This window comes from Cibotium barometz, chromosome 9, assembly GCF_041138505.1.
Source record: "Cibotium barometz isolate CiBa-2024 chromosome 9, ASM4113850v1, whole genome shotgun sequence".
Classification (NCBI taxonomy): domain Eukaryota; kingdom Viridiplantae; phylum Streptophyta; class Polypodiopsida; order Cyatheales; family Cibotiaceae; genus Cibotium; species Cibotium barometz.
Genome location: NC_141054.1, coordinates 25205361 through 25226727, shown reverse-complemented (window position 1 = coordinate 25226727; position 21367 = coordinate 25205361). Strand labels below are relative to the sequence as shown.

At 43.9% G+C, this 21367-nt stretch overlaps 2 protein-coding genes across 6 annotated transcripts in view; both read right to left on the bottom strand.

Moving 5' to 3' along the window:
* Positions 1 to 10709, bottom strand: part of LOC147635371 (calmodulin-binding receptor-like cytoplasmic kinase 2) — a 51893-nt gene extending 41184 nt beyond the window's left edge. Inside the window, exons 1-6 of one of the 5 annotated variants that reach the window (XM_086802626.1) lie at positions 10356 to 10709; positions 10013 to 10083; positions 4714 to 4959; positions 4333 to 4556; positions 3993 to 4161; positions 3810 to 3899 (exon numbers count right to left, since the gene is read on the bottom strand). In XM_086802626.1, the coding sequence (XP_086658752.1) occupies positions 3810 to 3899; positions 3993 to 4161; positions 4333 to 4556; positions 4714 to 4825 (595 nt within the window). In that variant the 5' untranslated portion in view covers positions 4826 to 4959; positions 10013 to 10083; positions 10356 to 10709. Of the gene's footprint in view, positions 1 to 3809; positions 3900 to 3992; positions 4162 to 4332; positions 4566 to 4713; positions 4960 to 10012; positions 10243 to 10355 lie in introns of those variants that run through there. The other 4 variants (XM_086802625.1, XM_086802627.1, XM_086802629.1 and 1 more) reach the window with 4 other exon arrangements.
* Positions 10710 to 19808: 9099 nt separating this feature from the next.
* Positions 19809 to 21367, bottom strand: part of LOC147635370 (uncharacterized) — a 59909-nt gene continuing 58350 nt past the window's right edge. The window contains exons 9-10 of the mRNA XM_086802624.1: positions 21098 to 21307; positions 19809 to 20999 (exon numbers count right to left, since the gene is read on the bottom strand). Coding sequence (XP_086658750.1) covers positions 20427 to 20999; positions 21098 to 21307 — 783 coding nt within the window. The 3' untranslated portion in view covers positions 19809 to 20426. The remainder of the gene's footprint in view (positions 21000 to 21097; positions 21308 to 21367) is intronic.

The window sequence follows — 21367 nt, the reverse complement described above, 5'->3', positions numbered from 1 at the left end:
GCTAGTCGACCTAAAGAAACCAAACGTTTGGTGAGATGCATTTGAGGCAATCCATCCCTAGATAGAGATGATGTCCCGAACATCTCACCACCTATACCCTCCTCTAGGGAAGCTCCTACCCAGACCAATTGGCACTCGAGTAGACCACCCAAGAGGAGACATTGCTAGTCCACGTAACAAATACGATAAACCATTTACAGTCAAAATCTTATAAAATACAAAATATTATTAACAAGCTTCAAACAAAAATCCAGAATATTTATACTCACCTCTTGTGTCTTTTAGCCTGAGGTGAGCCACCCAAGTACGTTGGTAAAGTACATTTGGAAGTGAGGGGAAACCCTTTATATAGGTCTCTCCAAAACGGCGAAATTTTTGGCGCAAAAAAAGGCCCGCCGGGCTAAATAGTGGCCCGCCGGGCCAAGCTAGTAGCCCGCCGGGAAAACCGGGATAGCAGGTTTCTCCCGGTTGTGTGAATATCTATGATATTAACAAGTGTGTGAGAGTGTTATTAACTAGTGTTATTACCACTTCGCGGTTAACGTGATCACGTGAATGAAATCCCTGCCTGCAAAGATCAGCGACATTCATCCTTTGGGGCGCGGCTACTACCAGGTTCAGTTTGACTCGCCAGCGGCATCAGACAGAGTCATACAGTTGCGCCCCGTCACATTGCATACGGCCCAAGCCTTCTTTGCGAGGTGGTAGCACGGCTTCGACCCCGCATCCGGCCTATTGGCTGGCGTTTCAGGCTTTCTCGTGACAGTCTACTTCCCAAGCCTCAGGAGGAAAGAATACCTTGCTCTTCTCTTGGTGACTGGTGGAGCCATTGGGAGAGTGATGGAATACCCCCCACTGTCGCTTCGTCCCTCGCACGGGCGGCCAGGGTTCCATCCCTTCACATCTGTATTGCCTCGCCAGAGACAGTGCCTCATATCATATCCCTTCCATGCCTTCGGGGAAACCCCATCCTGTGGAGAGTGGAGTACTTAGGCCTCCCTGGCCAATGCTTCATCTACAGTCAGATGGGACACCTCACAAGCGCTTTTCCTCGGCAACAATCTAGGAGACAGCCTCTGATGCCCCCCCCCCCCCTCCCCCGGGGTCCCAGCTTAGATCCTCATAAGGGTGTAGGGAAAGAGGCAGGCCCTCAAGCAGCCAAGCACCAGGACCCGACCACGGTCAACTCTATTGCCAGAGAGTGGCAGACCATTGGCCCACACTAGGGCTGCCAACCGCAGACTTCCATAATTGAGGGTCGTTGCCGTGCACTCTAGGCTGATAGAGTATAGGAGGATTTGATTCTATCAAGGAATCGTTTCGAGCATTTATTGCAGCGCCCACCCCCCTCAGCGATCCCCCCCAGTTGCGAGGGTCCCGCCTCCGGCCCCTTCGGTCTCGCGGCCATCACCTTGCCGCGACTCGTTGTCCTTGAGTTCTTAGATTCCAGTGAGGCCAACTAGCCCCATTGAGCCCCTGGCGAGCCGCCTCCTGCACCCTCCCTCTCCGGTGGATCACTCCCAACCACCCCAACCGCTTCCATCACCCCCTCCCTCGCCTGCCCACCCCCACCCCCACCCCCCTTTGCCTCCACTCCTCATCTTCCATCCTCGCCTCCCACTCTTCTTGCATCTCTCCCCTGCCCCATCCTCTACTTCTGAGCCCGCACTCTCCCCTCCCTCCGCCTCTCCTAAGCACTCCCGCTGCCCTCCGGCAACACTCGACCTGACAACCAGCGAGCTCCGTCCGCCGTTTGATTCATCGATTCTCGGAGCCGGTAGAGAGCTTCCCCAGTGAGGGCTCTTCCCCTAGAGTCCCCCGGTGGGCCCCAGGATCTTGGGACTGCCAGTGAATTACAGTTTCTTCCGATGTCTTCCAATGGAAGGAACGGATATTTTTGAGGAGACATTGGCTCCCATTTGGATCTGTGCGGTGTTTCATCATTCTAGGCCATCCACGCTAGAGAGTGGCATGATGATCTTCTCCTTTCCCTTGAATGCAGTACCAGGGATGGAGTGCGATTTGGAGGCTAGTGCGCCTTCCCCCCAGGACCGATTGTGATTACTCCCTATCAAAACCCATGCCCAAGACTCTTCAAGTGGAGGGCAGTTCCGGTAGTTCTGCCTCCCATAGAGATTTATATGCAGATAGCCTCATGGAACATTCAGGGTTTGGGGGAGGGCTCAGTGCTTTCAAAGGCGAGGCATCCTCAACGGAGAGCTACATAGAGCTATAGTTGGGGGACCCATCGACATTCTCTTTCTCTAGGAGCACCATCTTTTTGAGGGGCGTACTTGTCGCTGTGGGAAGATTTTACCACCCAAGAGTCACACTTTCTGACGGGCGTACCTGTCGCTATGGGAAGATTTTACCAGGCAAGAGTCACACTCTTTCGGCCCCTCTGGGAAGATTAGCAACTTTTTGCAGGAGGCAGCACAAAGCAGATTGGAGGGATTTCGTGAGCAGGAGAGGAGCATTCAGAGGGGTCTTGCTTCTCTCCAGCGTCTTCAGGAGAGTTCCCCCAATAGCCCGTGGATTGGGAGTCGGCTTATTGCCGCCCGTCCAGAGATTAGATCCATTGAGGAGAGGAGGGTGGAGTATAGATACCATGCCAGAGCTTCCTTCTTGACCCAAGCCAGAGATAGAGTCACAGGGGGCTTTTTTGAGATTGCAGGCCCCCATAGGCGGAGAGATGGTATTCGTAGGTTGAGGGGCCAAGATGCAGCTATTGTTTCTGAGAACCCCACCCCCCCTCCCCATGTGAGAGCCATTGCCACAGATTTTTTCCAATCCCTCCTCACGGGTGCCACATTATCCCCATAGGTGGTGGATGCACACGAGAGGGTCTGGCGGCACATGAGAGGGGTGGTTCCCCCCGCTCTCCGGACCTTCCTACTGACTCCCTTCACAGCAGAGGAGCTGGCAGAGGCATTGACAACTCTCCCTAGGGGAAAATGCCCAGGGGAGGATGGGCTTCCAGTTTCCTTCTTTCTTTGCCATTGGGATCTCATGGAAGGCGGCCTTCGAGCAGCCTTCAATGAGATTATGATTACAGGTGCCATGCCAGTGAGGCTTTCAGAGGGTTTGATTCACTTGATTCCTAAGGAGGGTGGTGACAGATTGGAGATCCAACAGTGGAGACCCATCACCCTCCTTGGGACTGCCTACAAGATTTTGGCCAAGGCCATGAGCCAAAGACTTTAGCCTTTCCTCCCTAACTTGATCCATGACACTCATACAGGTTTTGTTCAGGATCAGAGCATTTTCAACATCTTCACTTTCTCGGAGGTGACAACTTCGGCTAGGATGCAGTAGTAGGACCCCATTGTTCACAGATAGAGGTGGTGATCCCACTTGGCATTACAGACCACCTGTGTGGTTATTCCCTCCCCCTCCCCCTGTATGAGATAGCCTTCTCCTCATAGAATGGCTAGCCGAAGGAGAAGTGCATCTTTCTACACCTCTTGATTCTTTGATCCCCGCCCTGTACATGGAGGCGAGTTTGTATCCAGCCCTTCATGGTTGTATTTAGCCCTTTGAGGCCGGGTTTTTGTTAAATAATAGAAGGATCCTCCGCAAGAGTTATGGGTTGGGGTGGTGAGCTGCCAGCAGCCAAACTATGTGTCTTGTTCTTGTGTGTGTTTGTATGCAGGGATGATCAGGCGATGATGTGGCAGTTTCAAAGGTAGGCCTAATCAGTTCTTTACTTACAGTTTCGCTTATGCAACCTCTCACAACTTCGTTTTGTTACAAAAAGTAGGCACGTCTATAACAAGAGAGGGAAGCATGCATGAAACAAAGGAGCCTACCTGCATAAAGGTGGAGATAGGTAAGGGCATGGGCAATGTCAATTGCGATATCCATACGCAAAAAGAAGTCCAGAACAATGTGAAACTCGCCTGCAAACAAAGTAAACAAAATCCTACGGTTAAGATAAGTACAAACACGAGCACATTATCACTACCCAACATGTATTCGCCAGAAACACTCACAATCAAGATGCTGCCGGAGGTTGCCATTTGCCACATACTCTTCGACGAGTATCCGTTCATTTCCCTCTTCCAGAAACCCAATCAATTTTACGAGATTAAGATGCTCTACTTTGGCCAGCATGTTAACTTCGCTTTGAAACTGCGCTGTCAGCTGTGCTTCGAACACATCCTGGGATATCCAACATTTTCATGAATGGGGATGCAAATCAAATAATATCCTATCTTGGCATCCAAAAAAAACTCTCCTTCAGGCCTGAAGTTCCAAAAACTATTTTTAAAAAAAAGCAAATTTTAAATATTAAAAACAATTTAGCTCACAAAATTGAGTAAAGATTAGTACTTTTCTGGCCCGCTTGATGGCAACTGTAGTTCCGTCTCGGAGTCTACCCTTGTAGACAATACCAAAACCTCCTTGTCCAACTTTACAAGATGAAGAAAAGTTTGAAGTGGCCTTGTTAAGCTCCGCCATTGTAAAAACAATAGCTTTCCCATTCCCTGACAGAACTTCTGAAGTCGAAAAAGACGGGCGAATTGATGCAACTGAATGGCCTTCTACTGAAGACACTGAAGCCACTTATGACACACAACATGGGCAATCATATCAAAAGGAGTGCATAATTGATGTAAGGTAGGCATGTACAACTACTTCAGATAAAATTACCACAAGCGTGCCACAAGCACAAGCAGGCATGTGCATGCATTCTAGCAGAAAACTACTCACATGAGAAATCTCCCTGCTGATTCGGCTCCTTCTTGACCTCGAAGCATGAAAAAGCAGTAAGAAGACACGAAAAGAAATGCTCTGATATACGTGAGGGATGTTTTTCTTTCATTTCTTGGTTTTCTTGCACGACAATATCTCTACTCACTAAGCAGTATAGCCCAATGCAAACTCCCCCTTAGCACATGCCTGCATCTGCTCTACCGCTCTCTTAGAGATTTCTCAACACCCAGTAGTATCTTCCGCCTGCCAAAGAAAGTATAAAGTTCAGTCTAAGCATAGAAAACCCAACCAGCTAGCAGCCATGAAAGCATAGCAGAGCCTTAAAACCTAACAAGCAGTTATGCCACCACATTCTGCATCGACTACTAGCTGCTTAACATTCACGTACGCAAATATATAAGGCCTTTTGAAGGGGGGGAACATGTAAAGCATACTCCCTCCCAAGTGTGACTAGTTTTGTCATGCACCACTCTAAAGACTTTCACTAGTGGAATGTGTTGTGTTGTTTAGTATTGACTTTCACTAGTGGAATGTCACATGCATCATCTCCAACACTAAGATCCATGTGTCATGCTAGGCTACTAGTAAGAGTTAGGGTTTTGTATATTAATCAGACCACGTGGTGAGTCCTGATCTATGAAGGAACAAAAGAAGATATTAGTGTGAGATAGGAAGCCCAAACTAATAAATGCAGTTCATGCAAAAAATACAAATAAACCATAGTTGGCAAGATGGTGATACTATTTGGAGCCCTAAACTAAGTATTATGTGCCCTACTGGGACCATATATATATATATATATCAGAGTATTGCATTTTACTTTGGGCCTACCAATATGCAGGTACCCCTGACTGTGACTCCAACGAAAAACAAATATCCATTTGATGGTCGCACCATGTTCTTCCTCAAATCGAAAAAAATATACATCAAGAAGACAATAAATAACGTTAAAATTTGTATATCAAAAGGCCAATCTTCAAGAAAATCAATTCCTTAGAATGCCCCATACATACACACACCTGTGTGTGTGATCTGCCTATGCCGCTCGTGTCTGAGATCTGCCTGCGCAGCGCCATCCACTACCTGTCGCCCTCTAGTGCTTCTGCAGCGCCGGCCTCCTGTCCTTCGCTGTGTCTGCAGCGCTGGTCATCGTCTGTCGTCTGCAGTCTGTTCAGCGTCGACTGTCCTGCCTCCTGCCTCCAGCTGCTGCCTCTGCAGCCTTGCGTGTCTGCCGCCTGTCCCCTGCTCCCTCTCCTGCTGCTCGTAATTCCTTCATTTGTTTCTTCTGGGTGTGACTGTGTGTGTGTGTCTGCCCTTTTTGCTGCGAGCTCTGTGTGTGTGCGCACACGCGCGCGCGCGCCCGTGTGTATACAGCAGTGATTGTGTGTGCGCAGAAGCAGTTTCTCAACAAAACAAAAACAAAAAAACAGGTGTGCGTAATAGCAGCTGCGTTTTTTTCCTTTTCGTAATTGCTTCCAGTTCTTCGCAGCCTATTGCAGTGTACAGCCGAGATAGTGAGAGTCATGCCTGCTCAACTAGTGTGGAACCTAAATGCCGACAGTTTATGCATCAGGACAGTCGCCCTGACACTATTGATACTCAGATAGTCAATGATGCAATGCATGAGGGTTTTGCTGACATTCACAGAGCATGGGATAAGCCACTTCCTGAGCACACTGTGTCGATTGCATTGCCAGATATTGTATCCCCTGTTAAGCGCTCTGCAGAGAATGCAATCATTTTGTTTTTTCCGAGAAAAATGCCCAATGCAAATGATGTTGCTCAATGGTTGAACTTAGAGTTGGGTGTATGCGGTGTTGATGGTATTTACTTTGCAGCACGAGGCTTTTATGAGGTTTTGTGTTCTAAGCCTCGTTTTAAGCAAATGCTGTTAGAAAAATCACCATTGTACTTTGGGGCACAAATGACTCATGTATTGCCGTGGTCACCTACAAAGGATTATCAAAGTTTGATACCTCATAAATGCCCTGTGTGGCTGGAGGTTGTGGATTTCCCCAACACAAATTGCTACCAGTTTGGGAAAAGTTATTTTGTCCTCTGAGGCCTAATGGCAATGGGAATAGGTTTTGCATTCTCTGGGATACGGATGTACCATAGTCACAGGGGACGGCGGGGACGGAGCCTAGGAAAGCTGGGACGCCGAAACGGGACAGCGCAGGGATGGGGACGGACGGACGTCCCCCGACGGGCGTTTCAAACCGGGGACGGCGCAGGGACTGGGACGGCTGTCGGGGACGGCGCTGTGCGGGGACGGCAGAGAGCCGTTGCGCTTGCCTGCCGCCTGCCCGCCCCTCCGTAGCCGTTTATGGAGGTTGGGCCTGGGCTCTTCTAGCCGTTTATGGCTGTTGGGCCTTGGCCCTTGGCTCTTTGAGGCTTGGCCCTCTCTCTCTCTCTTGCCCTTGAGGCTTTCCCCTCTCTCTCTCTTGCCTATCTATATAAGAGCCCACCTCTACAAGGCTACAAGCACACACAAGTTCATAACTCTCAAGGCTCATTGCTCAAGCTTTCAAGGCTCGAGCTTCTTGAATCTTCTCTCTTCCAACTTCCAAGTTCCAAGCTCTAGGGCCTAGGCTCTCACCTCTCCCTCAAGCCTCTTGAGTCTTGACTCTTCGAGTCTTCCAACTTCCAAGCCTCTAGGCTCTCTCTCTCTCTCTCTCTCATTCCTCAAGGCTCAAGAGTCAAGCCATCTTCAACCATGGCATCCTCCTCACGTGCCGGGGCTTCTCGTAGAAGGACAACGGGATGGACATGGTGGGAGGAGGTAAACTACACCACATCCGTTCATGGAGGCGGTTCTCGGCCATGGATATGCAAGCTTTGCCCGTACCGGCGAACGGGTGGCGCCGACAAAGTGCGAGCCCACCTCTTGCATGAGAGTGGGCATGAGGTGAGGTTTTGCACGAATGTCACGCCCGAGAAGAGACGAGAACTTCTTGACAAGCTTAGCGTCTACGAAGCGGTCGAAGCGACAAGGACACCACGAGTGGCCATGGATCCCGCGACGATGGGGAGAGGAACTCAAGCCTCTACCATGGAGTCATGTGGTGGATCGGGATCATGCACACCATCACCTTCACCATCAAGTTGGAACGTTACTCCATCCACGACACCGGCACCCTCCATCTCCACGGCCTCTCAATCATTATGTGGCCCACGGCGATAATCTACACTTGGGGAGAATTGGAACCCCAAGTTGAAGGAGGAGGTGGATATGGCGGTGGCCCGCTTCTTCTTCCACGACCACATTGCCTTTCAAGCGGCTAGGTAAGTGCAATCGATCATTGCCAATTCATCATTCATGTTTTCATCATCCTAGTCCCCTTCTCATTAGTAAATTACTTTCTTGAATAGGTCGGAATACTTCAAGGTAATGGTTAAGAAGATTGGGGAGTATGGCTCAACCTATACACCCCCCTCATCCGAGAGCTTGCGCACTACATTGCTCGACAAGGAGAAGCGCATTGTAGAGCAAGCGGCCGACAACACAAAGCGACAATGGGAGAGGAACGGAGTCTCCCTCATTGTGGATGGATGGAGTGACACCCGCAAGAGGAGTATTCACGGCATGGTTGCATATTCCCGCGGAGAGATGTACTTCATCTCATCTCATGATGCATCCGGCACTGGGAAGAGCGCGATGTGCTTGCGGCGGAGTGGGCTACCACCATGGAGATCGTTGGCCTCGAGCATGTAGTGGGCTTTGTTGCGGATGGGGAGCCTTCCAATAGGGCGGCGGGAGCTATTCTCCAAAGTATGTATGGACATGTCACGGTGTCCTTTTGTAGCCTGATGCATCGGTTAGGCGCAAGATCAGGGACCAACTTTCGATGTACAGGTCATTTCATGGCTCCTATGGCTGTCATGATGCACAGGTTGACTGCTCCAAAGTTGGTGCTGCTCTATGGTGGGAGGACTTTGGTTCAGATGGACCGGAGCTGCGGCAGCAGCTTGCTATCCGCATACTTAGCCAGGCCGTCAGCTCCTCTTGCTTGGAGCAACTTTGGAGTACCTACAGCCACATTGCCTCTAGGAAGAGGAACCGACTCGGGGTAGAGCGTGCCAATGGCCTTGTCTTCGTCAGCGCGAACTTGCGAATGCTTTGCAAGAGCGTGACCAAGAAGGCAGATTCCTTCACCGAGTGGGAGATGAGTCAACAAGAAGAGCAACGGGAGGATGAGGTGCAGGAGCAGCATGCCAGTGAGGATGAGACTGAGGATGAGCTTGATGCTTCTTTGGCACAAGCTACCCATGACCATGAGGCGAGCACTTCACGTGGATGATCATTCATGGATCATGATTCATGGGCCTTACTACTTAGCTCTAGCCTCTAGCCTCTAGTCTTCAGCACTTTTTTGTCATTGACTCATTTGAGTCCGTCCTTGTATTTTGCCTCCTTAAGGCTTAGTCCTAACTCCTGAGTCCTGACTCTTGAGTCATGACTCATTTTGTATCTACTTAATTATTAATATGACTCAAAAGCTTACCATTTTAGTGTAAATTTGTGCTCATTTTGATGTACTTCCAAAGTAGAATAAGTGCAGAGTAGAAAAATTTTTAAAAAAAGTATTTTTTGAGTGCCGTTCCCTCCTCCGTCCCCGTTCCCTACTTATGGCTGTCCCCCGTCCCGTCCCCGTCCCCGTCCCCGTCCCCGTCCCCCGTCCCTTGTGACTATGGGATGTACCCACTCCTCCCTCGATTATGCTGCAGATTGATGACCTTACCATGGGTCCTGCGTTTTTTGAGTTGAAATGGTACACATTTGCAGGTGCTTGTTTTACATGCAAAAAATTTGGACACATGGCCTCGGAATGCCCTCAGACTCCTCTTGTAACCTCCAGTTGTAGCCATGTATCCTTCAAAAGTGGTTGAATTAATCCAAATGCAGCAACAACAAAAGGGCAAACCAGTTGCTTTTGGGGTGGACGGTGGATGGTGGTGCAGTGTCTCATTGCTGGTGAGGTTTACGAGTTTGCTAGTATATATGCTTCATAGACATCGCTTCGTAGAGTGGAACTTTGGCCCTCCATCCGGTGTTACCCATGGGTTACAAATGCGTTTCTCACATGGGATTTCAATAACTCGCCTAGCCATGAGGATAACTCCTCACATCGTTCCAATATGTTGCGAGAGAGCAGGGGAGGGGAGGAAAGGAGAGGGCGGGAGGTGTTCTAGAAAACAAAATGTGCCAAATTGAAATTCAGCGAATTAAAATTTCAATAAAAGCAGACCCACAACACGGGCAATCGAAATCTCACAAAGAGATTGGATAGAATACCTTGCCGGGAAATTACACACAGCTTTGATGAAGAAAAGCTTCTGTGCAGCGGGTAGAAATTGGTGATCCGACTGTCAAAAAGAAAAGGGTAAGGAAACCTTAGTAAGCATCTGAGAGAAACCCGTAAAGCCTGACAGGAATTTGCAGAAAACGGTTAGGAAACCCTGAAACAAGAAACCCTAACAGAAAAGAGCCTCGGACAGTGTATAAATCATGGAGAACTGTTTTAGAAAGACCTAAGGATGTGTGAGTGTACGTGTGTGTGTGTGTTTTCTTCTATTGCTTGATCGATGATGATGATGATGATGATGATGATGATCAAGAATCAGCAGGGAAAACTTGCCAGACGTGAAGCTGATTTGAAGGTGACGATGGACTTTTGACTGACCCCCGCGGCAGCTGCCCACGTTAATCAACACTAGTCGCCCACAGTGTGTTAGCGTATACTCTTCTAAGGTTTGACCCCTTTCACACGCTTTCATTGTCGTTGACAACGGCCTCTATGAGGTCAAATGTGGGCGACGGCGATCACAGATGCACAGAGGAGACTCCCATCCATGAGGATGGGTAGGCTGGGAAATGGAGATCCATGACCTGGTCTCCTCTGCCCACCATCATCCTAGCCTACCCAAAGAAAATCTATGCAGTCTGTAAAGACCCTAATTGTCATTGCCTGGCTTGGGTGTACTACGCTTGGGTGTGAAGCCCCACTAGAATCACAATGGAGTAAAAATGTTTTGTCACCTTGTCTTCATGTTTACAAATGCATCTTGGTTTTTGTTTTTCAAGCCGGGTCAGAAAGGGTCAGAAACAAGCAAGCTCGTTCTAAGACTGGAACAGAGAAACGCTTTTGCCATTAGCTTCACGTTTACAAGGCCTCGTTGGCAGCAAGGAAACAAAACATGAAAAGCACGCGCTAGCTAAAATTATACATAAGAACCGATGAGGTGTTGTGCACTCAACTTTAGATAAGCTCCCACATCACACTCACATTTTGCTCTTTTTTTATTTTAGTGGGGTTTCGCGCAAGGGACCATTTTTTTTCTACCACATCCACCATTACAATCAATATAAATTAAACACGCAACGTCGCACTTGCGACTTCAACCCTTTAACTGGGATACAGTGTGAGAACACCCACATTCTACTCTCTAAAAGCACATTTGCATTATGCTCTCCACTTCAATTTAAGCACATGAAACCACTCTTATTATGTAACACCTCAATCCGATTATGTTGGTATTATGGACACATTCATGTGGCCCCATACTAGAAGCTTAGGTGAATACACAACCTCCCTTTTACCTAGAGTTGTTTAAGAGGGTTGGTTTAGACGAGGCGGCACAAAAGGGTTGTATGACATAAGGCCAAGTGACTGTATATTAGGAGATTTTGTTGTGCCTTGTGTCTTGTGTTTTCTTTGATTCCTTTAGAGAGGCCTCACTTAGTCGCTCAGTTTTCCCCGCTCCTGAACAAGCAGGACATGTCTATTGTTGGCCCCTCGAGAGGTTCACTACATCAATTCCCTATATATCACATGTGTTTACGGGATATTTTTAAGAACCTTTTCTCCATAAATTTTGACATTTGATAAACACCCATGTCATAAATTTGAAAGTAACGAACTAACCCTTCTAGACAAAGTTACATATTCTGTCACTTTTTAATTTAAAAATCCCCTTATGTGGAATTTTTTATTTGTAAGTCCATGAACAAAAACTCATTTTGTTAAACTCATATGCTATCTTCCTAGGTGAGCCCTTAGAGGATGAACTTAATCAACAAGTCTTTATACTAGCATGCTCCATTTAGTACTACCTAGCTTTGTGTGTCATAGCTAGAGAGCCCGCTTGTCAAAGTTAGGTTAGGCTACAAGTTGACATTGAAAAGAAGATAGCGATCCCATATAAATGAAGCAATTGAGGTTAGGCTGAAAGTTGACATTGAAAAGAAGACACCAATCCCATATAAATGAAGCAATTGAGACCACCCCAAAACATTCAATCAATATTGTGTAGAGAACTTTACATGTAGAAAGGTAGGAACAAAAGGGTCACATCACAAGAAAAAGCCTCCCAAAAAGGGGTCTTTGGAAAGTTTGTGAGACTTTCAAGCTACTAGACAAGACACCGAATCGAGTTTTAGATTCAAGTCTGAAGAAAATGGCCAACCCCATATACATCAAGTAGATGGTGGCTCAAGTCCTCAATTTGTCAACATGGAGCAAAGGACTTTGCATGTTTTCAATACAAGGACTTTGCATCTTTTCAATACAAGGACATGCCATCCTTAGTTTCACAAAAAAAGGTTAATTATTTCTAACTCTAATTTTGTGGTGGGAAAAAATACACTCAAATTTAAATCATAGCTCTCACTTTTTTGTGTGTGAAGCTTTATTTGCTTTTTACCTTTACCAACTCAAGGTCTTTATAATCTCAAACTAAATACTATAGTTTTGATACATATGGAAAAAGATAGAACTTTAAATTCAAAGCTGCTTCTTACCTTGTTGAGATGACGTTTTTTTCCTTTATGGCTTGGTGAAAAGGAATTAGAATTCATACTTACACAATAAGTTTCTTTAGTCTTGTATTAGAATGAATCTCCAGTTTTGGTAAGGATCCATCTTAATATGTTTACGAATCAATGGATGCATATCCCTTGCAGTCTTATGCTAATGAGAGTAAAATAAGTTGACCCCTAGATGGGTTGGTACAATGTCTCATATTGTGAAGAGCAAGGTTCAAAACTCATGATGTGAAGAGCAAGGTTCAAATCTCACTTAGGAGGTAACCTTCTTAAAGCATGAAATCTACAATTTAAAATAAGGAAATAAAAAACATTAACCATTTAGAGATCAGAGGAAATATGTGTACAGATGACTAACCATCCAGCAAAGTCAGTCTGTGATGATCAATCTGTAAAGCCAAATGTGCCAAAAGATGCGTTGGCTAGCAAAGGATTTGACTAAAGAAGAGAAAGTGTAGTATGAAGAGCTACTGGATAAATACCCTCAACTATTTACAAAGGATTATACTTAGATGAGGGGTACCAATAATGTTGTCCATCAAATCAAATTGAAAGAAGGTGCCAAACCAGTAGTTCAAAAATTGAGAAGATCAGGAACTATACAAAGACAAATTTTGGAGACAGAGGTTACAAGGCTACTGCAGGCAGGTTTTATCTATCCAGTAGATGATGCTAAGTGGGTGTCTCCCATTGTGATTGTTCCTAAGAAAGGGAATAAATGGAGGGTCTGTGTAGATTATAAACCATTAAATGCAGCTACCAAGAGACATCACTATCCACTTCCCTTTCAAGATGAGATCTTGGATCAAGTAGCAGGGCATGAAAGGTACTCAATATGAGGATGTTTGGTTTTGAAGGATCTCATACTCTCTTAGAGATGTCGGTTGAAAGCTTTTAAGCAAGGCTGCATAGAATTCGGGGAATGACAATTCCGAGATCGATCGCTCTTTAGCCATTGCTTCACTTATTTTAGATGAGAAACATCTCGTATCATGATCATCTTCCATCATGTTACCATCTAAACGTATCGCTTCTTTACAACATTAATTAAATGTTTCTAGATTGGATACAATGATCAAGTTGTGTACACTGTTTTTATTTAAGTCCAATGAAACATCTCTTTAATTAAGAATTGTTTAATTTTTTCCATGACTCACATCGTGAGTCCAAGAGTTTTATTCAAAGAATAAAGTCTCTAATGGTTTCGTTTGGTTTACGCTCAATTGAATATAGTTCGCTTGCTGCACTCCACTGATCACTTTATCTTGAAAAGCTATGGATAAAGGCTGTTTTCAAGGTTTTGAAGTTGGTCTTGATCGCCAGTATCAATGTGATGAACCATCGACTAGCCTTTCCCATTAAGCATAGGTTCAACGGATGTACCTTGTTGGGGAAGTTGGGATTTCCAAAGGTTTCGCATCACTGTTCAAACATTTGTATGAATTGAATAGGATTAGTTGTTTCATCATATTTGCCTATGATTTTGGAAATTTGTACGACGGTGTTTTTGTATGAATCACTGAGGTCGTATCGTGCTCTTGTGGGTAGGGACTCACTTAGTATTTGGGCAACCCCCCTTTCTAGACTAGTCAATATGTCCAAGGTATGGGTAGCCAGGGGTTGGTACCGATAGGATTTATAGAAATGTTAGGTAAAGGACCAAAGCCCGAGGGGATTGACATGACAAGGGGTGCAAAACACGATGACATTCTTGTTGTTAGCATGGCGAATGGTATTGGGAGGTGCATTTGCGGCATGGATCTCAATGGCTTGAAGATGTCATACATTGGGTTCAGTGAGAGTGTCGGCCCACGTAGTCCCTCTATCGTTTCTATGTCTGACGCTGTCAATTGCTTCTTAATGAGCAAGTACGTGTTTTTTTTTGCTTTTTATATTTTCTCATAGCTTGTTACAGCCTCAGGAAGCCTAGTGTTCTCTTCATTGGGTCAAATGAGTGTCAGTTTGCCCTAATTAGCTTAGGCACTACATGTACGTGAACGACCTCTTAGGGATATTTTTTCGAAAAAGGTGCATGCTAGTAGCTTTCCAGATGGAAGAGGAGTCATAAAACCTATTTTCCATTGTTGTCTCAAGACGAAAATTTTTATGAGAATTTTTTTTCTGTTAGGTGTTCCAAAAGGAATTTGGAAAAACTCTGTATGAGAGAGTTGTAGTATTTTTGGAGTACTCCTACTTTGTCTCTTTGAGTCTTTCGTGATTTTGTCGTTTAGATCCTCAAAAAGTAGCCCGAATATGGTTCGTAGTCATTTCACATTGTTTTGACAATTTTTAGTGCTTTTCGGATTGTTTTTTGCCTCGATTTTTGGGTCAAATTTTGAGATAGGTGATCGGAGGCTAAAACGATCGATTTTGCCCTCAGAAGGCGACCAAATTCGAAGAGCTCAATGCCGTCTTTCCGATGAGTACTAGAGCACATTCATTGGACTCACGATCTAGGAGATACGAGCCTCCAAATAGGGATGTTTTCCAGAGTCCTTTCACGACGTGAACTAGCAGGTGTTCCAAAAGGAATTTGGAAAAACTCTGTATGAGAGAGTTGTAGTATTTTTGGAGTACTCCTACTTTGTCTCTTTGAGTCTTTCGTGATTTTGTCGTTTAGATCCTCAAAAAAGTAGCCCGAATATGGTTCGTAGTCGTTTTCACATTGTTTTGACAATTTTCAGTGCTTTTCGAATTGTTTTTTGCTCGATTTTTGGGTCAAATTTTGAGATAGGTGATCGGAGGCTAAAACGATCGATTTTGCCCTCAGAAGGCAACCAAATTCGAAGAGCTCAATGCCGTCTTTCCGATGAGCACTAGAGCACATTCATCGGACTCACGATCTAGGAAATACAAGCCTCCAAATAGGGATGTTTTCCAGAGTCCTTTCACGACGTGAACTAGCAGGGTGTAGTTCATGGCATGAAACCGACTTCACGGATTTTATCCTCGGACGGCCAGACCAAATTCGAAGAGCTCGATGCCTGCTTTTCGATGAGCACTAGAGCACGTTCATCGGACTCACGGTCTAGGAGATATGAGCCTCCAAACATGGTTGTTTTCCAGAGTCCTTTCACGATGTAAACTAGCAGGGTGCAGTTTACAGCATGAAACGGACTTTACGATTTTTATCAAATTCTATTTTTTAATTTTTTGTGCGCGAGGGCTGTTTCATGACGTGAAACACTTAGGGTTCACGCCGTGAAACGCTTAGGACATGAACCAATTTTTGATTGATTGATTGATTTATTATTATTATTTTGTGCTCGCGGAGTGTTTCACGACATGAAACACTGAAGGGTTCACGCTGTGAAACGCTTGGGACGTGAACTAATTTTTGATTTATTTATTTTTTGGGACGTGAACCCTTAAGACGCGAGTGTATAAACGGTTTACGGCATGAGCCACGTGACACGCGGATTTTTTTTTGATGTGAACCCTTAAGGTGTGTGTACAGAAACGGTTCACGGCGTGAGCTACGTGTCTCACACAGAATTATTTTTTTATTTTTATTTTTTGGATGTAAACCCTTAAGGCGTGAGTGCAAAAATGGTTGAAGATGTGAGTCACGTGGCTCACGAGGATTTTTTTTTTGAAGTCTAGTGGGAAATTCGAATTTCCTTATTTGGGGGGAATATTTTTTGGATTTTAAAGTAGGGAGATATTGGCATTTTTCCCAAAAGGCAAGTGAATAAAAAAAGTCAACCTTTTTATGACATCCCCTTACACCCCTCATAAATGACCCATGAGCATCTACTCATTCAATGCTCATGAGTCTTAATGAGTTATATAAAAAAGTGATTAGTAATTAATCAAAAAATAATGATTCCACTAATGTTTTCCTCTTTTAGACTAATCAAGGACTCTACTTAACTCCCAATCACTATTGAGCAGATCATTGGATAGAGCAAGGCATTGCTAAGCTATGTGCATCAACTAATGTGTAATTACTGTATAATTAGAGATTAATCAGACTCGTAATTTTGGTCTCTTCTTTTAAGGTAAAATTAAGCAAAAGAGAGTCAAATTCTTCCAATTGATGAAGAAATTGATATAATTAGGTGTTTTGATGTATCTAGATGTTCTCAAAACACTAATTTCGACTACTTACATGATCAATTTGGATCCCAAATAACACATTTTCTAAATTTTTTTTGTCTCTTGAAGTGCTTTAATCACCCCAATCGATTAAAGAAAATTAATCATTTTCAAGAGTTTTTTGATGCTTTGGAGAATTTTTTTCAATGATTAAGCTACTCCTAATGCTTTCTAACACTCTAATGCATACAATTCCAACAAAAAAACACACAATTTAAGCAAAAAATAATGATTTTAGCTCTATGTTTAACTCTAAAGTAAGCTAAAAATCACTAAAAATTGCATTCTATTGCGTTGTTTGATGCAATAGATGCAAACTAAGTCTAATACACTATGTGTAAGCCCTAAGAACATTAAAAACCACACTAAGCTAAAAATTAAACAAGAAGGCATTCTTTACAAACAAAAAAGAGAGCCATTTCTTACAAAATCACACACAAATCTCCATCACATTCACATCTTTTTCATGGAAAATCATTAATAAAGACAATGGACAATGGGTAATGCGTAGATTAAAGAAAAACGATGGAAAAAGCCAAGGAATGACTTCCCAACAACGGCGCCAAAAATGTTATGGCTTACTCTAATCCTCCATGAAACACATCTAACAAGAGATTACCTGGTGAACCATAACTTTTGTGGGGATCTTTCCAATGGCCGAGCTCGTAACCCTTTGAGGTCTCCAAGCTCTACAACTCCTTAAGAAGCAATTCCATTGCACCTCTTGCGAGACGAGCGTTGTCACACCACCACGTTGCACTACGTGTACTCGTCCCTCCTCTCATCTCACATCACTTACACACTCGCTAGCATGCATTAGAGAGAGAGATTAGCAAGAGTATTCGCAAGAGTAAGACTCTATTGCACAATGGGAGAGTCTCTTGTATTATGAGAGAAATTCACTTATATACATGGCCATAAAGTGTTCACACTCACTTAAATTGTGGCCGACCAGGCATTTTAGGCTCATAAGAGACCTAATGCTATTACAATGACTACTCTCATAATATATCCATGAAGTATATCACTTAGGACTTTATCCTAATTTGCTACCACACGCTCTTGAAGTGGGAATCGCCATAAGTATTCCGTCAAACCATTACGAGCGCCCGTCCAGGTTGTAGATTTAGACGTCATCGCTTCATATCTTGAATGTTTGCCCTTTTGGTGTATCTACCTTGACTCCTTGATGTAAGATAATGGCGGTAGCTCTTGTTAACCATAGGAATGGGTTTACATACGCTAACTGAGACATTCTTTACTGTTAGCACCATCTAGTGCTCATTTTAGACAATCAAAAACTGATCTTAGAGCAACACATATCTCCCCAAATATTCTTAAACCATTAGACACAATCCATTATTACCATCTAGGAAATTCTAGGAGTAACTTTAGACCATTCTAGACCATCTAGGTTTCATTTTAGACCATCTTAAAGTAACTTCTACTTCATTCAACCTTCTCAAGTCACTATACATAATCTACGACCGTTTTTTTACCATTTGAAACTATCTATGACTCATTAAAAACAATCTAAGACCCATTTCAGGCCATCTAAGAGAAACTTATATCTTAGTGGATATCCTTAGACTATTATACAATATCTAGGACTAATTCTTAACTATATATGATCACTACAAGTCTTTTTTAACTATTTGAAACTATCTAGGACTTATTTTGCACCACTTTACACCACCTTAGAGAAACTTATACGTCTTTGGACCTTCTTAGACCATTATACACCATCTAGGACCTATTGTGTACTGTCTAAACCATCTAAGACTCCTTTTAATTTATCTTAAGCAATCTAAGATGCATTTTAGGCCATCATAAAGTGTTTTACAGCTCATTACACCTTTTGAGGTCATCATACACCATTAGGAATCTTCATCACCGTTTTAGACCATATGGTCCTTTAGACCATGCAAGACCCTTTGAAGCTTATTTAAGGCTCTCTTAAAGAAATTCATAGCTCCTTTAGGCCTTCTAAAATTACAATGTTATTACTACATTGTGATACATCATGGTCATGTAGTACAAGTGGTAGAGCGCAAGCCCCAACTCACCCACTTAGGTTCAAAACCCATCATTTCCACTTTTTGAGCAACTTTTAAACAAATTAACCCAATGTTATACACATTCATGAAGGCCCCTCCTCAATTTTTACCTTGATGGCAATGAGATGTATGTGAAAGTCACATGATAATATGACTTGAAAAACACGTATTTATCTCTCATCATAAACCCTAATGTTTTGAGGGCAATGGGTCATATTTACAGATTGAATTAACCATTGGTGTGTACTTTTTTTCATTAAGTGTTGGAATTTGTGTTGATGCACAAATTGTGATTGCAGAACAAACTATTCTACATCGACGAAAACAGCAACAAAATACAACTTGACCAAGCTTATACGTCAATGGATTACCAGAGCAAATCATCCTTGAGTTTTGGATGCATGTGTGTAAGGTCTAAAATGGCCTTGATTCAAAGTTCGTAGATACGAATGGTGAAAGTGGGATTCTTGATGTAAGCAATGGTGTCATCTTGATGAGGTGATAGGCCATGTAAATTGATGGAGAGATCCTAGGCAATATGATGAGTTGTGGATGTAGATGCTCATATTTTTAACCATCAAACGATGTACCTAGAGGTTTCTCCCTTGAGTGAGAAACCAAGCAATGAAATAGAGTCTTGTGTTTGCAATTATTCTCGTGGTTGATCTGTCCTTCCGATTAGAGTCTTTGCTTGCTTATTAAACAATGGATTTGTTAGTGATATTTGATCCTCCCTAGCTCTAGGTTCTAAAGTTAATGGGACCATCAAAGTTGTGTTAATGAATGTCAACTTTTATGACCATAAAATTTATTCACGATTTTTTGTGGTCTTATTTTGAATGTTATCTACGACCCACGAAGAATAAAGAAAGAGGGAGAAAAGGGTTAGCCTTGATCTTAAAGAAAATAGGAAAATGGAGGGATGGTTCACAATTGTTTTGAAAATAATTTCTTAACCTTAACACATTGGTTAGGCCCAAATTGTTTGACCAAAACCTTACCTTTGCACCTCACATCCAAATGTAAAGCAGCTTTTCACCCTCCACATGATACCACCACTACCTCTTGCCACATTTTCAAACAAATAAACATGGAGGACGATGAGCAAAAACAGTTAAATGGGAATAATCTTGATTACAGTCATATATGAAAGCCACCAAAAGATTGTTTAGATACTGTGTCAACAAAGTTTACACGAGTGCAAACTCGCAAGGCTTTACCAGCCCTGCTTGGATCAGTTAAAGTTCACCACATATATCCAAGGGACTGCTAAACTTACACAAGCAGCCCTCATTGTGAAAACCAGTGTGACATTAGTATCAGTTGTCACAACAATCAATATCAAGAGAACTGCATCTGCAAGAACACAAGGCAAAAGAATATGCTATCCAAATGCAGACAGGCCTCAAGATGGTACAGAATTCATACGTGCACCACTTATCTTTTGCTCCAAGAAGGGTTCTTAGATTCCATCGATGCTTCCATGTGTTCATCAAGATTTTGAACAATACTCTGATACCAATTTCCATGACAAAAATCGCATGGCAGTAGTTAAACAGACCCGCTTAGCTTGCAACATGTGTAAAAACCACCATTGCAACTTTCCCCAATCCATGAAGTATATTACTTTTTTGGACAATTGCATTGAGTTAGCATGTGTCTTCTGTGCTGTTGCCAGTTTATGATGGGTTTGAAAGCTCCAATTCCTCCCAGTAAGGTTGAACTAAACTTTAGTTGGCTTCTCGCATTCTTTGAAAACCACCGCTAGGCCTCCATGCATGCTCTGGCTCTACCTTGATAGGTGAACCAGCATGCCCAGAAGCTGCAAAATCTTGGTGTACTCGGGTAGTGTTCAGAGGCATTTGCCTACTCTCAAATGATGGTGTTGAGAATCCAGGTAAGATACCAGCAGAGTAAGTTGGGTACAAATTGCCAAGATTGCGATGTGGTGACCTTGGCGAGACGGGGGCACTCAGAGAAGGCCGAGCTCGAGTTTGAAAAGACTCACTGTTTTGCCTATTTCCAGCACCGGAGACTGGAACATCGTCTGTGACGTTCCTTGGTCTCCTTGACCACCTATGAGGTACAGCCAAATGGTTCCCAGAAGCTTCATTCTGGTCTAATCTTGTAGCAGGAAAACCTCCAAAGGCGCCCCTTGGCTGTGTTTGGAAACCTGCTGATCGTGTGGGGTACAATTCACTGAAAGCTTGATGTGAAGATCGTGGTGAGCATGGGGCACTCAAAGAAGAAGGATGTATGCCAGGTCCAGCTGGAGGAGACGGCACATGCATTTCCCCAATATCCTGTGAGATGTCAAGTAGCCCATAGAAACTCTTAAGCTAGTATCAAATGTGCATGTATATGGAGGATTAAAAAAAGCAAGAAAAGCTCCAGAAGTTACCAAGGCATCTAGCACATCAAAAGCATGAACCATAATATCATGGAAATTGTTTTGAATCTGCACAAATGGATGCTCCAGAAGTGCTGCTGCAGTAGGCCGGTCTGCTGGATTTTTTTGCAAACAAAGCCTAATGAAAGAATGGCCATCAGCAGACAGACTGTTGGGGATGGGAGGCACATCTGCTCTGGTAACCTTGAACATTGCCACTACCTGGATTAAGCAGGAATGACGTGTAGAGTAAGTTCAGAAAATAGTCTAAACCCCGGCAAC